We start from the raw sequence: 18456 nt of genomic DNA, 5'->3' as shown, positions 1-18456 counted from the left end.
TTTCGAGTGGCCGCTTCATTCTGGCATTCATGCGAGGACAAGGGTCTCGAGTGGATTGGCCTGAATCGGATTCTTCATGCAACTTGGTCATTGCGACGCCGCATGTATCTTGATGGCGTCACTTGGCTTGTCCAAGGAGGAATAGCCTGACTCGCATTCGACCTCCCCTAACCCAGTTGTGCAAGATCCCAAGTCATTGTTTGCGAGACCCTTGAGCTGAATATGGAGTCCATACCTCGGCGTTTTGAGTCAACTCATTAACTGATACCCACAGTTCATGACATGTCATTAGTTCATTTTTAGGCTCTAATCTCTCAGACCCCTACAATAACATGAGGCTTCTCGCGCTGGACTTTCCATTATACCCAGAAACTAGCGGTCATCTGCCCTATTAACACTTTTTAACGGGCCAAAAGGTTCATTACAATAAGTAGGTAACCTTTCTGTCCATAACTTTATCTATATTTATGGATAAAATTACTTACCAAGTACTTCACAACATTACGTGACCATTTTTGTGAGCTAACTCATAAGTCTGGGTTAAACTCATAAGTAAGTTATGACTTGACAGTAACTCATATAAGTGAGTTAAGAGGGCCGAAACTCATGAGTTAACTCAAATGCCCAGGTATGCTCCAATGGAGTCGGGCAGCCGGGAAACTCGAATTGTTGCACCAAAAATAATACATCACCTCAATAAATGAAAAATATGGGCGTGGCCAAGCCACATAATCGTATGGTACGTTGGTACCCTCTATATTCCGTACGACGCGACTTGACACCAATCAACGACACGCCTCAGTCATGTTATGTGCCAAAACCCGTCATCCATGGCCCTGCTTGGGACCGACTATTGGGCCCAGCACTTCTACCCATGTCCATGTTGACACGTCATGCTATGTTTTTTTCTCTTCTATATTCGACTGCGCCCTGTCTTGTATCATTAGAAGAGCCTGGGTACGTCACTTCGTTTGCTCAAAGACACTACCAGCACGGAGCAAGCGCTTGTTTCCCAGTCCTCGGTAGTACCATCAGATAAAACCTCAAGTATCCGTGGGCCAGGCAATCTATCATCCCGTCCAGTTCCTCAGTCTTGGACGCCTCATATGGGCTTCCCTGAGCGTTCAATCCTCCGTAGGGGTCCAGCATTGTCCCATGAGGCTCCCACACTTGATTGACCACGCAGACCGCAGAGGTGACAAGACATCTTGCCAAGGAAGTCCGCTTCTTGGCCAAGTTCTCACCCTTGCCATTATTTCTTGTGTCTAATATAACCTTCTCTGGCTAAATACTAGCTCTACTGCTCCGTAGCGGTGCATACATATGATCCGCTTGCCCTACCAACAGCGGGGGGTTGGGCATGGCTCATTGCATCACGGAATACTCCGTGGGTACAGGCCAAAACGAAATTACCGTGTTATGCGTCTTGTTTCTCGCAGCGACATGTTTTGTCTCCACACGACATGACTTTCTCATACTACTTGGGTAGCTGTTGAGTAGAGGCAACCGCTCTAATGGAAGACAAACAACTACGTACACGTACCGAGTCGTACTTGTCGCGTCTCCGTTACCATCAAAACTTGCAGCGGCCGGCATGGTGAGAATCTGCCCAGCCAACTTCTTTGCCATGAGCTGTAGTGATGAGCATGTCCGTGTGGCGCATCGTCGGTCTATATGTACTCTATACTCATCTTGGCAGCCATGTTGGACTAACACGGACACGAACACGGATTTTTATCTCTCTCCCGAGAGACCACTAACGTCCCTGGAGGGCCTTGGCAGAAAAGCCCAGGTATCGGGGGTTGTTTACCTCATGCCCGACACCCTCTCTCAACACTGAGTGGTTCCTTTGAGTCGTTTTTTAATGCCTTGACCGACCTGCCGCCAGTGTCCGCAGCAGCTGAAGCACGGCCTGCTCATCCCATGAAGTTGGTGTAATATATAAAAAGCTTAAAAGAGGCCTCTTTGAGCGACAGGACAGGGCCGGGTTAGCAGACCAAGCATCGCAGTGATAGGTGCGATGTAGCAATTTATATCTCTTAGGTTATTGGTATACCTACTCCGTCGTATAAGCTGATTTCTATGCAATTTACTGTACTAGAGCCCTTATTGTCTAATTAGTTCCTAGCCCTTGTTATATTGCCTCCACTTGCCTTTGCTCACCTGCCTAGCTGAACAGCCTTTATGATATTTATAAAGGCACTACTCCCGTAGTTTTAATTCATCAAGCGCCAAGTTTGTGGTTAGGCGGCCTTCAAGAGCCGGCCAAGGCGCGACCATCGATAGATAGCCTTTACGCTATCCCTGCGTAAACATCTATAAGGGGCCTGGATATGATATGTCCTCGCACATTTCATATTTCCGCTCACTCTCTCTGCGGCCTTGGCATATAATGCCAAGGCCCGATTGTGAACCTGGGTAATAGGGGAAAACGAGGCTATATTGGACGCTATCAGTCTCGCAGCGTTTGTCGGGCTTCTGGGCCAGAGGGTTTTCATCGTGGTACCACGCATTGTATCCCGAGTGGGAAAGGAGGCTGCATAAAACCGTGCTTACGATTCAAGAGATGCACAAGCCAATACTGTAGATGAGTTTACTGCACGCTTCTTTTACTGCACGTTTCTTTTACGACACGCACTTTTAATGGCGATAAGAGCAAATGCGAAGAAGACCTCACGGCGTCATTATTTCCCAACATAATTAGGCGGGGACTGACTCCTATGCATTACGCCGCCTTAGTTAGGCAAAAGAAGATAGTGAGGTTCTTCTTATAGCATAAAGCGAACCCAAATGCACTCTCTGAATTTAACAAGACGCCTCTCCATTCAATGCTTGCGAAAGCCTTGCAAGGCAAGAAAATAGAGGATCATTAAACAGATTACGATTAGAGAGTTAAAGTAATATTAGATCACTCAGATCTAGAGGACAATTACGAGGTAAGGCAAGAGACCGTTTTAGATAATTGCCTTGCAGTGCCAAAAGCACTACTTGGGAATAGCAGGACTAATATTAACATTAAAAATTCTAACGGAGAATCTGCTTTACATAAAGTTTAATATAGAGAATATAGACCAAGTCAGTTTATTAAAAAGTTACTTAAATAGAAGGCTTTCTTTTTAAGCCGACGCTCTAATAACAAGACGCCTCTGCATCTTGCATGCGAGGCTGGCAATATTGCATCCGTCTCCCTGTTGGCCTTGCGCTATCATCTCACTATCGCTGACGCGGATAGTCAAAATGCCCTTCATGTTACTTACCGTCGTGGGTGTATTCAAACGATAGCAGAAGTTATAGATGCGTGTAAATCCTATGGAGTTGACTTATCATCAAGCAGAAACAATCATGCACAAAATGCGCTACACTGTTATGCAGCTAATATCTGCGCAGAAGAGAAAGACATCTGAATATTATTGGATTATAGAGTAGACGCTGCTAAGAGTGACATCAACAGAAACCTTCCTCTTTCACTCTATCTGTGCAACTCGATTCTAGGCGTTAAAAAAAACATTCGTAAACTATTATTACCACATAGGGGAAATCAGAGGCATATCAATCATGACGGCTTGCCGCCAGCTCCTTCCACTCGGGACTCTCCGGGATATGTGGACTTGGTGGCGTCTTTTCTAAAAATAGACTTTGGAGAGTATTTCGGATACATTGTCTACCTCTGCCACAACTGTGTAGGTGGATAAGTCGGCACTATTCATAATCGTTGGTCCGGGGCGTCTTCTGTTAAACCTAGGCGCAGAGATGTATTCCACAGCGGCCAGACACTATTTGCGCCACGTTAGCTGACCAACATTGGTGAACGTACGCTGCGAGGGCAACTTGCCCAACAGTACTCACACTCAACGTTTAGTTTGTCTCAACGCAGCCACAGCAGTCCAGGACCCGAGATGCCTGATGGAGCCAACAATGACAGAGGAAGGGATTAATGCCTCCCCGCGTCTTGCTGCAGATGCGGAGATACAGCTCGGCCAATGCTTGCGGAAAGTAATTGCCGTCGACGACGCTTGTTAGTACGGAGAATGATAGGGGGATTCTTCCTGTCAATAATACCACAACACAAGATAGATGTTACCGGCCCAACACGTCCCATAATCGCGCTTATAATTGATGTTTGCTGGGCAACCCTGTTAGGTTAGATGCATTTCACCCGGACAGGACCATTCCACCGCCTTATCAAGCAAAGGCGCAGCTGTCATTATCCGCTTTCTTTCTCGATGTCAGTCACAAAGAATGCCAAAGTAAAAGACTTCATGCGATGCTGATCTGCTCCGTAGTTGTTCACCATGACATATAGTGACTATACTCATTCGTTCTCGCCTGCCAACGTTTACTCACGATGCTTGCTCCAAGTAATATATCTGCAAAACCATGGCTTTCCGCTTTCCGCTTTACTGGTTCTGTAATTCGTGGGCTTGATCTCGTGGCAACGAATGCTTGATTGCTATTTTGAACAATTGTAGTCATCGAATTGGAAATGGCCACCACTGTAAGAGACGGATTTTTCTTTTGTTGTATCCCAGTTTGCCCAATATTCCTGCAAGAGCCTCCGAACTATCAGTCATGGGCAAGGCAAAGTCACTGTTAATAACAGTAATCGACAATCTGCAAGCCAGTCATTGTGGTTCACTGCCAGGCCTTCACCATTCCCGAGCAAAATAGAGTGGACCACTGCTTGTTTTCAAAACTTGTATAAGAAAATAGGTTGCCAAGCCGTCGAGGCAAGTCCCCCTTACCAGCTTAATATACACAGACGACTGGATTTCGTTCCGTTTTATATCTCCGCATCGACCGTACCCTTGCTCTTCAATTCGGCGTCTTCCATTGCCTACGAACTCTTGGCAGCTCGCTCCATCTCCAACTCCCGCTCCGCTTGCTGATAGTATTTGGCTGTGTCCACGCCGTGCTGATTGTGGTTGACAAAGTTAAACCACGGTACAGTGCTGAAGAAGAGCGCAGAGTATCTGCTTTGTCGGGCTGCAACACCTTGCAGGTATGGGCTCAATCTGCTTTCACCGTACAGGGACTGGCCCGCCTTGACCTTGGCCACCATTTCTCGCATGTCCATCTCGATCTCGCGGGCGTTTTCGGTAGCGCCGTAGAATCGCACTGGCACCCCGTGACGTTAGCTTTCATTAAAATCTCCCGTGCCTAGCAGGTGCCATCTTGGTCAACGTACGACATGATCGCTGGTAAAAGTAGAGGAAACCGCCAGCAATACCAACAGCGCCAGCTAATCGCATAGCTTTGGCAAAACCGCCCTTACCGACGTATGAGGGGGCAAACTTCTCGAGGGCGTAGAGGGCGCCGGGGGCAAATGCAGCAGCTGCACCGCCAGCAACGTAGTCGGACGTTCGTGCATATCCAACAACTCGCTTGAAGTGACTAGTTCACTCAAATTAGCACATGTCTCCCTCCCCCTTTCCCAAAAATGACGTATCGACGATCCGAGACAGTTCCCTCAATATCTCAAGGCCACTGAACATTCGCAAAGTCGATTTCGGGTAAAAGGAGCACCAAAACATACGGGTCGTTATCGATGAGCTGGATTCCGGTTAGCATCATCCTCCAAATTGAACCATCAATTGCGTCCCAACATACCGGGTAATCCGTCTGGACGACCTTGCTCGTCCCGACATAGGTCGAAGGCGCCTGCTTGGTCGCGGTTTCGGCCATTTTGCGAATAGTTTTCAGGCCCCCAAAACGATCAATTGGCTCAAGAAGGTTCTCGGGAGTATGATGGTACCGAAGCTCTGAAGCCAGAGTCCTGCCTCAGGAAGAAAAGATCACGTGGTGCTGACTACTCAAATCACGTGGATTGTGATTCGCCCATGGGGGGTACGTACCGCTATCAAATTGGGCACCCAAGAAGCGCGTGTCCCACCCGAAGAGGACGCGTAAAGAGGAAGATGGGCTTCACGATTTGTGATAGACTGGAATTACTTCTCACTGCCAACCACCATGTCGACATTACTTTCAGCCGGTCAATTACCGCCCAATCGCCACGATGATTTGGACAACTACGACTTATCAGACGATCCATTTGCATCGCCCAGCCCCTCACCTCGAGCCAAGAAGCGCAAGGAGCCCCCGTCACAGGGCCTAGGTATAGACGAGGAGGTTTCCGTCCAGAAACGCGCAAGACCTCCGCTCGTGAAGCTCGATGAGGACAGGTACTGTATCCTTTTTCTCTCAAAAGATTTGGCCGCATTTCTCCCACAAGACACATGAGGACAAGTAGCTAATACCCACGCCCAGATTATTAGGTCCCGCCGGACTGCCCAAACTTCGCCAACGAGCACGCGAATTGAAAATCAAAGGCAAGGGGCACGAGTTCTCAGACGCAGCTCGCCTCTTATCATTCTACCAGATGTGGCTCGACGACTTGTTCCCTAAAGCCAAGTTTCTCGATGCACTAGCCATGGTGGAAAAGGCAGGACACAAGAAGCGCGTCCTAACAGCCAGGTCCGAGATGATCAACGAGTCAAAACCAAAGGATACAATAGAAGAAATCGACTCTGAACTAGATGCCTTTGGTTCTATTGAACCTATGGAGGCCGGATCGTCAAAAGACGCAAGGCCGCAAACACCATTACAGGACGACGTACCGGATGACGAGGACCTGTATGGAGCAACACCAAGGATCACGCGTACACAGCAGCACGAAGCAGACGATGAGGACGATCTGGATGCACTTATTGCCGAGTCGGAAGGGCAAGACAGTAAGCAGAAATCTCAGGTGGTCGATATTCACGACGAGGACGATCTGGATGCTCTGATTATGGAAGCGGAGACTGCGGATCACGGAAACGTGGTGCAGAAAACGGTAAATGCCAATAATAATGATTTTGCAGATGAGGAGGCTGCTATGCAGGAAATGGATGGTATATGGTAATGGAGCTTCGAATGAGCGGGTGCGGTGTATATTGTATATTTTATCCGTCTGAATGGCGTTTCTGGAGTTATCGCGTCGCCCTACTGCTATGGGTAGTCTGACGTGCCGTATTGGAAATTGATTGCGTTGATGTGATTCAACTCTTACGCTGGAAAAAGAAGAAATAATAATGGTGTGAAAAGTTCAAACACGTTTTATTCGCCTAATATACAGCTATTTCCGGGCTCAACAAGGTCATTCCTGGACCTGGAACCATATTTAACGCCTTTACCTGTTCCGCTACCCCAAAAAAAATTCAATCACGCGATAAAATTCATTTTACGCTAGGCGTGACCGTTTATTGGCCATCCTGCCATCTAATTGAGTACTTCGCTTCATCCCGGATACCTTCAAGATAAATGTTTTGGTGTGTGATGATTGGTGTTCTGGGGTGCCACTCTCGAGTTGGGGGTTTTCGTCATTCCTTCTTTGGATCTTCCGCTCCTCGACCTTCAAGGCCCAGAGGAGAGCCATCAGAACCTCTCGTGACGGTAAAACAATGCCCCTCAAACATTGTGTCAGTTCGCTGACTTGATCGCGCGTCGCACTGGACTCGCTCCCAATATCCCCGACACGAGAGTCGCATCCCTCAGAAACCAACCGCAATGCCTCCATCGTCGCATCCATCAAGGGACGCGCCAGATTGGGGCTGCTGGATAGGATTTTCTTAAGGGACTTGAATCTCAGCGTCATTGACTTTGGGCTCGAAGCTGTGGTCCGCAGCGGCATAGTCGCTCGCTGCCATAATGTCAGAGGCGACATGGTTGGCATCGTCGTTGAGGAAGTCGTCGATGTCGAAGGGGTCGAAGGTTGACTGACCCGAGAAGCCGGTGGCAAAGTCACCAGCCAGATAATCGTCGTCAAGAGTTGAGGAGCTGGGAGAAGCGAGAAGCCCGCTTTCGAGGACATAGCGATCTGTGTCAGAGGCCTTTGACAGGCCGAAAGAATCGCCGAGGCTGAAAGCAGCATCATCCGGAGCTGCAGAGCCCATACCAAGTAGGGCGACATCGGAGTCTGCGAGTCCTGGAACGACTTGGGCACCTTCGCCGACTTGTGACACTGCAGGTCTGACAACATCTCAGCAGGATGTTGTGTCAGGTCGGGAGAGGTGGCCAAGTCCTGTTCGCTGGACTGCGACTCCTTTGAGGCTTCATCAGTTTGGGTCTCATCGGGGACAGGGGACAGCGCGGGAGACAGTGAGGCTGGATTGACAGTAGGATTGACAGTCGAGTTGATGAGTTCGTCTACCAGGTGGGCGGTATCCTTTAATGGGTTGTGGCCATCTTGGGAACTAAACAGCTCTGGTGACAGAGACAGAGGAGCGTCACGGAGCGGGTTCAAGGGCGAAGATGATCGAGTGACAACACCAGTATCGCGTCTGAACTGTTTCAGCTCCTCTAGCAACGCGTAGTTGGCTAATTTTGCAGTGGTGAGCATCGCTTCAAGTTCCTTATTGCGATGCTCCAACGCCTCGACTTCGAGACGCTTTCGCTCTCGTGAAGACTGGGCCGCGCGGCGATTCCGAAGAACACGCTCGACACGTCGCTGCTCCTTCTCGTCCTCAGTCTTGGCTCGCTTTCTGTGGGAGCATGTTAGGTTCTGCGTGCAAACTGACTCTGTGCTCTTCTATCTTACCTCGGGGGAAGGTTTGTCTTGGGCTCTGGGAGAACTTGGCCCCATGATTTCCTCTTCTTTGTCTGCTTCTTCTCTGATGATGTAGGGATGTCCTCGGGCGAGGGGCTGGCCCCGGTCTCTTCCTTGATGGCAGGCAGTTGAGGAGTCTGCATGTCTTCTGAAAAGGACTGAGGGGTCATCATGTCGATGGGGTTGATGGTTGATGAGGGAGTGCTGGGGGCGAAGAGGGGTGAGTAGTTGTCACCAGGCAGAGAGATGAAGGACTCGGTTGGTGAGGCCTCAAACTTGGCCACTGGGGATGCTTGCTGGAGCGCCATGTTGACTGTGTGGAATCGCGTTTCGTCACGTCCAAGACGACATCAGATGTGGGCACGGCTTTGTTTTGGTGCGAGGTTTGTAGCGCAGGTGATGGTGCAAGCAAACAGCCCGTTCCCTCAATGGCAGATATACGCCAAAGGCATGGCAGGCAACAGGCAAAGGCAGTGAGTCAGCCTAGAGTGGATATTACCTGTGAGCCAGGTGATTGGGGGAGTTGACAGATATGATGAGGACAGGTGTTCTCTTGATCGATCAGAGCAATGGATGACGACTAGTGGTGCGGCGGCCGACCTCTTTATCTTGAGGCCACGTCAAGCATGTTGGCCGTTGATGCCTGAGGCCTCAAAGGGGCTTACGAAGGGGGGCAGGGATGGCACAAGCAAGGCGCCAAAGGGGGCCGCCTCCTGGCAATGCAAATGGAGCCTTGATGGACCGAGACATTGGCACCTCGCACCATGCCACGCCAGTTCGCACCACTCTGCATGAGATGGCATCGGGAGCAAACCCAGACAGAAGGGCCTGGAAACACGACGGCGAGTCGCGGCAGTTTGCTTCAGGAGAGTGGGTCGGAGCCTGCGACAGTCCCCTTTGATCCCCATCACGGTCCTGCCGTCCGCTTGGAGGAGTACATCAGACAACACGGAGTGTGGTCTGAGGGTTCTGGTTCCTAATGCCAAACAGGATGGGGCACAAAGCATAGTCATCAAAGTCTATCGCTCTCACCATTTGGTGACGCTTCGTCCCGCTCGGTCCCGTCGGCGCTGACGGACGGGCAGCTGAACGCCCCAAGGATCCAAGCACGCCATGAAAGCTACGGAATACTGAGTAATATCGCACCTGGGAGTACGGAATACGGAATACAAGGTTCAGCAAGGCGCCTCGCGTTCCCACCATCCAGCGCACCATTCCTGAGTAATTCGGCCGCCCGTCTGCGGCGTGTTGTACGGCCATCCTTGGAATCAAGTGCAACAGCGAGCAGTTATACTCGGTACGGAGTACTGTACGGTACTCTACGCAAAGTAGGGCGTCCAAGTGGGGGGAGGCTTACGAGGATCGTGCCATCGCGTGCCATCGCGTGCCATCGCCATCACCATCGCCCGTACATCTTGGTGGACTCGGTCCAAAGCTGCGCCTTTAAGCTTTCAGTGGAAACGTCGCTGTCTGGCCGTCCACTTGTATTCGCCAGTGCCCCTATAAAGCGCCGCCAAAAGAGGCGCATCTGCCACAAGGCGTAGCCGCAGTGGCGGTTTCTATTCCCGTCCGCAAGCAGTCAACGCATTCGCATGCCCTGGGCGCGCAGATGCTATCAACAAGGTTGAATACAGCTTCGGAATCTCGGCAGCATGCCCGGAGGCCGAAGATACGCAGGAGCCAAGAAAGTAGCCAAGACATCATATTGATTGTCATGTCAATGCATTACGCTGGAGTTGAACAAGGAAGACGAGGCAACTCTATTATGATGTGAGTCAGGTTTCTAACCTACCAACAATCGGAATAAGATTGCGGGATACGGAGTACTCCGTACAAATCATCGTCCTAACCATTTAGGTTCAACCACCACAGCAAGGACTCCGTGTTGTACAAAGAAACAAATATTGACCGTACTATTGCATCTCCGCCACAAAATTTTCCTCTTTCGAATGTGGAAAATTCACAACATTGCACTCCAGACAGCAAGTAGCTGACAGATTGCATTGACCTGCCAATCCCTCAACTGTCAGCTTGCAGCTTGGTCAGAGTTGTCTTAGACAGCGGGCACGAGACTAGCTTTCGTGCTGTTTCGAGCTGCCTGGAAGAGGAGGTGGGTAACTCATGCAATACACTAGGGAGAATGGCGAGACCATGATGGGCAACTGCTTTCTCTGGTGGGTGGCAAGGTTCCCCCGTATCAGCAAAGGTCCATCCCTCGACAACGCCTTGTTGGGAACCGGCAATAATAGCCTCAAAGCTTGCAGATAATGCGGGATGATGGGATAGATGGCAAATGCCGCCCGTTTCTCTACAATGGAGCACGGTTATGGAAACGATAAGAGTGGACAGCAGGGGAAGGAACCGATCTCGCCGTCGTAGTGGAGAGCATTGGAACTGGGAACTTGACAGGCTCAAACAGCGATGCGCAGCCAGCAATGCCCAACACCGGGTTCATGCAAGTCTTAATCTGGTACAAGGCATCGTCATTAGTCAGTCATTGAAGGCACAGGGCATGGACGCCGGAGAGAGCGAGCAATGCCACGACTAAAGGCATGTCAGGGTCTGTCAGGGTCATGACTACTCATTTCTCTTATCCAGTCCATACGGAGATCGGCATTGAAAACCAATGCAGGCGCACGATGCTCACATATGGGCATAAGCAAATATATTGTCCCGGCATGCGACGTGGTGCAAAGGGATGCCGACTGTGGCATCATTCAGCGCCGGCATGATGAGCGGCAATAATGCAAGATCATGCAATAACGGATTCGTCGTTCCATAGCAGAGGCGAGACGCAATGGATGCATAATGGGATGCATCTTGAATTATGGGCGGGCTTATGTGACTCGCAAAATGAAGTTGACTCCTTAAAGGCTAAGCAGAGTTCAAAGGGCAGGGCTAGGGTCGTTGCCGATCGCACCAGAAACATGATGCAAACTGTTTCGAAATCTACCGTTGATCAGCGCTCCTCCGAGCTTCTCGCGAATGCAGGGTCTCAAGGCGGCAATTTCACCTGGTGAAGCAGCATTCTTTATTGCCGGGGCCAACTGACGGGAAAAGCAGGCGGCAAGCAACTTCCTCACTATCCGTCCATAAGGCCCGACGCTGTACCAGTTCTGGTCGAAAATGCTTAGTGCCGTCGATGACCTTACCCTCTTCTCATCCTCAGGGCTACTTACCCTACACACTCACTGCCAATGGGGTGTGTATGGTCGCCAGGCTTGTCTGCATCCGACTGGCGCGGCATGTTTTCAGTATTCATGGACGGGACATGTTGATATATAGTGAGACCGGTTAGGCACGGACAGGCACGTGTTGTGATCAAATTCTATTGCTGACAACCCGGTGTTATCGAACGATTCTGGGTCATTCGCAACTCGCTGCACAGCGCCTTTTCAAGTGGAAAAAGAGACAACTGACAGGAGTGCAAGAATGCAATGTAACCTCACAATTGGTATCAAACCTCTCAGGTGGAGAGGAGGCTCCTCATGAACCAGTTTCGCGCCTTCAACACGCACGTAATACGGCGTGCATGACAGTATAAAAGGTCAGAACAGCCACTCATTAATCTCGCAGAGCGACGTTTTCTTGTTGCCCCGTACAGCGCAACATGTCTCAATCGAGGTGAATTAAAAAAAACCGAGACATCGTCTGCCAAAGCAAACCAACCCACGAAGGACGGCCAAACAAGTGTTTGCTTGACAGGTTGACGGGCAACAGATTTTGAACATCGTCACACCCAACCTCGCAGTCCCGTCCACAAAATGGGGAACCCAATCAAATCATCCTCTTCACCCGAGTCGTTCCTCACGCATTCCTACGACTACATTGTCATTGGCGGCGGCACTGCTGGTCTAGCGGTTGCCTCTCGACTGGCAGAGGATGCATCACTTAGGGTAGGCGTCCTGGAAGCGGGCGGCATTGCACATGGCGAAGACAATGTTGATATCCCCGCTTTCTACGGCCGTTCCCTCGGCGGTCCGTTGGACTGGGCCTTTGAGACAGAGCCACAGGACGGTTTGGGTGGGAGACGGTTGCCGTGGCCGAGGGGAAAGGTGTTGGGGGGAACAAGCGCCCTGAATTTTATGACGTGGGTTCGAGGCGGCAGGGAGGATTATGATGACTGGGCGGCGTTGGGAAATCAAGGATGGGCCTGGAATGATTTACTGTGAGTTGGCTCCGTGGCCTGGTACACGAGTTGTCGTGAGAATACTGTGGTGTAGATGGTGCTGATGGCTATCGGGCCTCAACTACCCATTTTATGTCGGTGCTCAACAATTGGACTCATGCTGCTACGACTGCATCGCTACCTAGGCATATAGCCTGCGAGCTGACTTGTCAAATACAGCCCATTCTTCAAGAAATCCGAAACATTCCACCCGCCAACTCAAGCACTCAGGGAGGAATACATCGCCACACACGAACCCGAGGCCTTTGGCACGACTGGTCCCATTCAAATCTCTTACTCTCCCGACTATTCAACTTCTCACAAGCTGTGGCACTCAACACTCAATGCTGTTGGCATCAAGACCAATTCCGCCCACCTGTCGGGATCGAATGTCGGTGTGTGGACGAATGTGAATACCGTCGACCCCGTAACAGCTTCCCGAAGCTATTCCACCAGTTACTACCTCGCACACCAGCCTGATAACTTGCATATCCTGACGGGAGCCACCGTGTACGAGATTGTGCTTTGCAAAGATGGCTCCGGCGATGAGGATGACTATGTAGCGACCGGAGTGCGCTTCTCTCACGGCGGCAAGCAGCATGTGGTGAATGTGACAAGGGAGGTGGTGTTGTCAGCTGGAACCGTCCAGTCTCCTCAAATTCTGGAAATGTCTGGAATTGGAAGCACCGAGGTCTTGAAAAAGGCCGGTGTTCAAGTGAAGGTGGACAGCCCAATGGTCGGAGAGAACTTGCAAGACCACATCAGTGAGTTTCCTGTGTCCCGGATGCCCGTCAGGAAAATATTGACAGATGGCAGTGGTGGCCATGATATTCGAGGTAGACCCCTCGCTATCAAACCCTGATGATCTTTTGACGGATGAGGCCGTTATCGCCGCCGCGCGGGAGCAGTACCTCCGTGAACACAGAGGCCCCTTCACCGTTCTCCCATGCGCACTCGCATACATTCCCTTCTCTCACGCCGTCCCGTCACACTTCCTGGCCGAAATTCACGCCAAATCCGCCAACATTACAGCTTACGATGACGGAAAACGCGCCATCCTTCGAAGACGTCTTGACGGCACATCAACCCTCGGTCAAGTAGAGTACATCTTTGACCTGGGCAACTGGAGCACCACGTTCAAAGGGGACGCTGGCAAGAAATACGGCACCATGCTCCAGATGCTTCAGCACCCGTTTTCCGTAGGGTCAATCCACATCCGCCCGGGTCAGAGCTCCACGGGGGACACAAAGCCCATCATCGACCCGGCATACTACGCCGGCCGACACGGGCAGCTTGACGCCGAAATCATCAAGGAGTGCATCCACTTCGGACAGAAGATTGCCCAAACGCAGCCGTTGGCCGGCATCATTCGTGCCGCCGCAAATCCCACGCCCGAGATTGTGGCCGACGATGCCCGGCTGCGGGACTGGGTGAGGCAACACACTATTACGGATTGGCACCCGGTTGGGACGTGCGGCATGGGCGGAAGAGCAGGCATCAAGGGAGGCGTGGTCGACGAGCGATTGAGGGTATATGGCGTCAAGGGGCTGAGAGTCGTGGACGCGAGCGTGATGCCGTTGCAGATTAGCGCGCATCTGCAGGCGACTGTCTATGCTATTGCCGAGAAGGGCGCGCACATGATTCTTGAGGATGGGGGGCGACGGTGAGCATGGAGGACCGTCTCGAAATGCGAATAGCTGTTGGCAACTACAAGACCGCAGGGGCGCAACACATGCGCAGACTTGCCGGTAGACGTGTACTCCGTACGCAGGACACAATCACCCATTCATCTGGGAAGCCGTACGCTCTTCTAGATACAGGGTGGCGGAAAATCAATAGACTCGATGGATGGACATGACTGGCGGATAAATGTAGCCTTGGACGCTCACTTTGGTCTTGTTGCGTAATTTGCACCGCCACCCGCTGGGGGCGAGCTGAACAAGTCGTGTTTGCTACAGTTGCATGCCGGGCTTGTTCCCAAGTATCTCATCTAGCTTGTTTACATGTCACCTTGATGCACCCGTAGCTGGGATGTTGCTGGTGCTCGTTGATGGCCTGCCTATACACTTGCAGCTTTCGACCTACCCTAGATGAAGTGAGTCTGACATGCCAGAGGTGAGGTCTGGTTGCAGCGGCGAGAACCACGAAGCGGTCACGTTTAAACCCTCTTTCTAGCAATAACCTGATCCGGAAAAAGAATCAACTACAAAGAATACCTGTAAAACGTTGGTCTCTAGATGTTTTCTTCTTCGCGAGTTTGCCGCGTACGCAGAATCCGTTCGTGGGAAGAGTGCCCTGCTTGGTCGGAACAACTTGAGTCTCGGACCGTGGCAAAAACACGCCCAAATACATTGTATTGAATGAAACCACATGCACACCCAGGCGCACCCAGATTATTGCAAAAGTTGTACATACATTGGAACCATGTACGGAGACGGGGTGGTTGTACTACGCTTGAAGCTTCTCAGGCAAGGGCGGATGGCACGACGGCGGGAAGTTGTCATGATAGACTGCGCTTCCCGCGGCAGGCCGTGCAATGAAATTGACGAGCTGTGCAAAAAGGGCGCACGTGCTGAATATTCCCAAAGTCCTTGGAATGGCGGTGAATCATGGTGGGAAGTGAAATGAGGCGGTCATGACATGATAGTTGGGAACTTGGACGAAGCTACGGGCACGACAGTCAACAGTCAGTGGACCCTGATGATGTCGAAATTTCGCTGGATATCGTCCACCGGCCCGGTGGAAAGGAAGATGCCCTGCATGGACGTTGTGAGTAGCAATCAGATTCCTGGCTCTTTGGCCGTGAGAGTCTTGAACGCGAGAGAGATGATACAATTCCGGTGGCAGAAGAGGCCTCGATGCTCCGACAAGTCTTCACTTATAGCCCGGGCAAGTCTTGATTATGACCAACCCGATTTGCTGGTGCTGTTTCGCAGGGTAGCGTTTGGACGCGATGTGATGTCAATGCCTAGCTGGAGAAGACGGTGCCGCGATCTGACGGTAGACAGTATTACGCATCAAAGGCAATGTGGGAGAAAGGCACGAAACCACAAGAGGTGGAACTACCGCGCCTTGGCCCGCTGTTCATTCCATGTCTGGTCCTCCATCTATGGCGTCAAGTCGTCCCATGGCGACCGCGTACATGTTTCCAGCATCTGCCAAGCTTCCTGTACGACTCAGTCGCCAACTACTAGTTCTATGCAAGCAGTTTGATAGCCACATGCACGCTCGAGTCATCGACAGCGCATGACATAATTTCTAGTCCTTTGCGGTATGCCATTTGCGATTAAGCCAAAGGTTGCTGATGGCCGCTGGTCTTCGTCATCTGGTCTATTTGACTGCCAAGGGCCGACGTGAGCACACAACTAGCTATTGTATTGTACATACCGAGTATATACTATTCCAAACAAAGGAAACTGCCGGTCGCAGAACTGAGACATGCCAGATCCATCGTTGCGCTCCTTCACACGACCCCCTGCCTATATTGTACCCTTCTGGCCCAGACGGTGGTAGGATGGCCTCGTTGCACAAATCAGCGGTCCTCTTACGGGCTGTACATGTCCACTTTTGGCCGGAGCTGCAGCCTGATCCTGGCCGAGTTGGCTGACTCTGTGCGGTTGGGGCAAGGTGCAAACTCTATCAATGGATGTGCCCACAGACTGCTATTGGGGTTCATGCACATGCCGGGATGTGCAGCGCTATTGTCCCTGTACTCCGTAGCTGGAGACTTATTCACCTGATTGCCTGGCCATTGCTGCATAACGTCGATGTTTGCTGGATCCGTCCATTGGGGCCTTGGGAATTATATTGGTTTACTCGGCGTCTGTCGGCATAACATCCTCTAGCACATTCATCTGCCCCATGAAGAGAAAGACCGCAATCAGTCAAGAGGGCGCTCGTCAATGAATAATGCAATTCGTCTTCACCTACGGAGTACGGAGTAAGGCTCCAAGTAATAATGCTAGTAGACGCTGCTGAAATTGGAGGCTCTCCATGGCCATCAAGTTGGTCCAGTTTGCCCAGACACCAAGTGGCTCCGGGTTACGAGCCCAGAACGCCTTTGCCAACTCTCCCCGTACAAACTATAGCACCTCGCTTATCGTGAGGGGAAAAGCTCTGTGCTCAATAAAAGTGCGATCCGAGTTGCCGTGTATGTAGTACTATCACGCAGACTGCCGATCTGGAGGAGGAGAGGCTTCGGAACGGGCCATGATGAAGAGGCGCTGGCCTCGCTTTCTAGCGTTTTTCTCGAAAAATCGAAATGCTTGACCCGTTCCAGCCAGCATTGTCGTAGGTTTATTAGTGTCCGCGGCGGAAAAAAAAGTCAAGTTATCCAGCGTAGCAGTAGTTGGCCGATTGGGCAACCATAACCCTGTCCCCCCCCGAGCTGACACCGGGGGACCCTGCACCGCGGAATTGCGCTATTAAGGACAAATGATATGTAGCTGGAGGGGGGGGGGGGAACACACAGACCTTGGCTCCTCGTGCCCCGAAGATTCGAATCTTCCATTACCACTCTGTGGCGCTTGCGGAAAAACATCCCATCGCCGGTTGACGCATAAAATACCCCGAACCCGTCCAACCTCAAACACCTCGTGTCTCAGCTCACTTCGGCTTTTTTTTCTATATACCAGACGAACCAAACAAAAAAAGGCCAAGCTACCCAAGACCTCACTCACAGCAGGCCACGATGCTCCTCCACCACGTGTACACGACGCTGGCGGCCCTCGCGGTCCTGCCCACCGGCCTCCTGGCCTGGGACTGGGAGCCGATCGACGAGCGAGACTACAGCGCGAAGCAGGTCGTCCAGAAGCTCGGGCTCGTGCCCAACCCCGAAAAGGGCTACTTCATCCAGACGTTCGAGGACCCCGTGCGGGTGGACAACCGCACCATCAGCACCCTCATCTACTACCTGCTCGAGGGCGACGCGGGCGAGTCCGTCTGGCACAAGCTCGACGCGTACGAGGTGTGGCACTACTACGCCGGCGCGCCGCTGACGCTCTCGCTGTCGTGGAACAACGGCACCGCGTGCGAGAGGCACGTCCTCGGGCCCAACGTCTTCAACAAGAGGGTCGAGGAGAGGCCGCAGGTTGTCGTGCCCAAGGACATGTGGCAGAGCGCCCGCTCCCACGGCGACTGGACGCTGGTCGGGACCACGAGTACGTATCAGAATCCTTGACCGATGTGTGTGTGTGAGCTGTGCGTGTGAATAGAAGCTGACGAGGGAACATCTGTAGTGGCGCCGGGATTTTCGCCAGACGGAACAATTCTGGAGAAGCCGGACTTTGTGCCAAAGGGTTGCTGTAAGCAAAAGAAGCGCAAGCGCTCTGCTAAGTCAATCCGTGGTGGACGGTAATTGTATGTGGTGTTTTTCATGGTGGCGGCGGACTCGTTGCGCGTGTAAGCCCGCTTATGCTTGGCGCGGGATAATGCTGAATGACGACATAGATGAGAGTAATAGAGATATAGACTCGATTTGTTTGTGCCATTTAAATGGTGTTTTTGCAGGTTGCGGCGGACTCCTTGCGCTTGTGTAAGCCCGCTCAGGATTGGTGCGGGATAATGTCAACGTTGAATGACGACATAGACGAGAGTAATAGAGAGACAGACTCGATTTGTTCGTCCCATTGTCCACTAGTGACCAATTAGCCCGCCTGATGACGCCGCGTCACGTCTTGGGTATTTCATGTAGCAGCACATGTCT

The 18456-nt window shown here is 51.5% G+C and overlaps 5 protein-coding genes across 5 annotated transcripts; 3 read left to right on the top strand and 2 right to left on the bottom strand.

Annotated features, from left to right (window-relative positions):
• Positions 1 to 4834: 4834 nt before the first annotated feature.
• Positions 4835 to 5682, bottom strand: nuo20.9 (NADH-ubiquinone oxidoreductase 20 subunit; the record flags this gene model as incomplete). The annotated part of the gene is made up of 4 exons (XM_014688027.1): positions 4835 to 5115; positions 5186 to 5391; positions 5534 to 5550; positions 5608 to 5682. 4 exons carry the CDS (start codon positions 5680 to 5682, stop codon positions 4835 to 4837), a joined length of 579 nt encoding a protein of 192 aa, XP_014543513.1.
• Positions 5683 to 5967: 285 nt separating this feature from the next.
• On the top strand, positions 5968 to 6901 carry CSM3 (Chromosome segregation in meiosis protein 3; the record flags this gene model as incomplete). The annotated part of the gene is made up of 2 exons (XM_014688026.1): positions 5968 to 6179; positions 6265 to 6901. 2 exons carry the CDS (start codon positions 5968 to 5970, stop codon positions 6899 to 6901), a joined length of 849 nt encoding a protein of 282 aa, XP_014543512.1.
• Positions 6902 to 7607: 706 nt separating this feature from the next.
• Positions 7608 to 8892, bottom strand: hac1 (Transcriptional activator hac1; the record flags this gene model as incomplete). Its single annotated transcript, XM_066131211.1, has 3 exons — positions 7608 to 8007; positions 8073 to 8519; positions 8576 to 8892. 3 exons carry the CDS (start codon positions 8890 to 8892, stop codon positions 7608 to 7610), a joined length of 1164 nt encoding a protein of 387 aa, XP_065987325.1.
• A 3456-nt stretch (positions 8893 to 12348) lies between these two features.
• citC (Dehydrogenase citC) lies at positions 12349 to 14419 on the top strand (the record flags this gene model as incomplete). The annotated part of the gene is made up of 3 exons (XM_014688024.1): positions 12349 to 12752; positions 12933 to 13516; positions 13569 to 14419. The coding sequence occupies 3 exons, from the start codon at positions 12349 to 12351 to the stop codon at positions 14417 to 14419; spliced, it is 1839 nt and encodes a 612-aa protein (XP_014543510.1).
• Positions 14420 to 17442: 3023 nt separating this feature from the next.
• Positions 17443 to 18108, top strand: G6M90_00g082870 (uncharacterized protein; the record flags this gene model as incomplete). The annotated part of the gene is made up of 2 exons (XM_014688023.1): positions 17443 to 17911; positions 17990 to 18108. The coding sequence occupies 2 exons, from the start codon at positions 17443 to 17445 to the stop codon at positions 18106 to 18108; spliced, it is 588 nt and encodes a 195-aa protein (XP_014543509.1).
• Positions 18109 to 18456: the final 348 nt, after the last annotated feature.

This window comes from Metarhizium brunneum, chromosome 5, assembly GCF_013426205.1.
Source record: "Metarhizium brunneum chromosome 5, complete sequence".
Classification (NCBI taxonomy): domain Eukaryota; kingdom Fungi; phylum Ascomycota; class Sordariomycetes; order Hypocreales; family Clavicipitaceae; genus Metarhizium; species Metarhizium brunneum.
The sequence above is the reverse complement of the archived record's forward strand: the minus strand, read 5'-3'. Positions and strand labels throughout refer to the sequence as shown.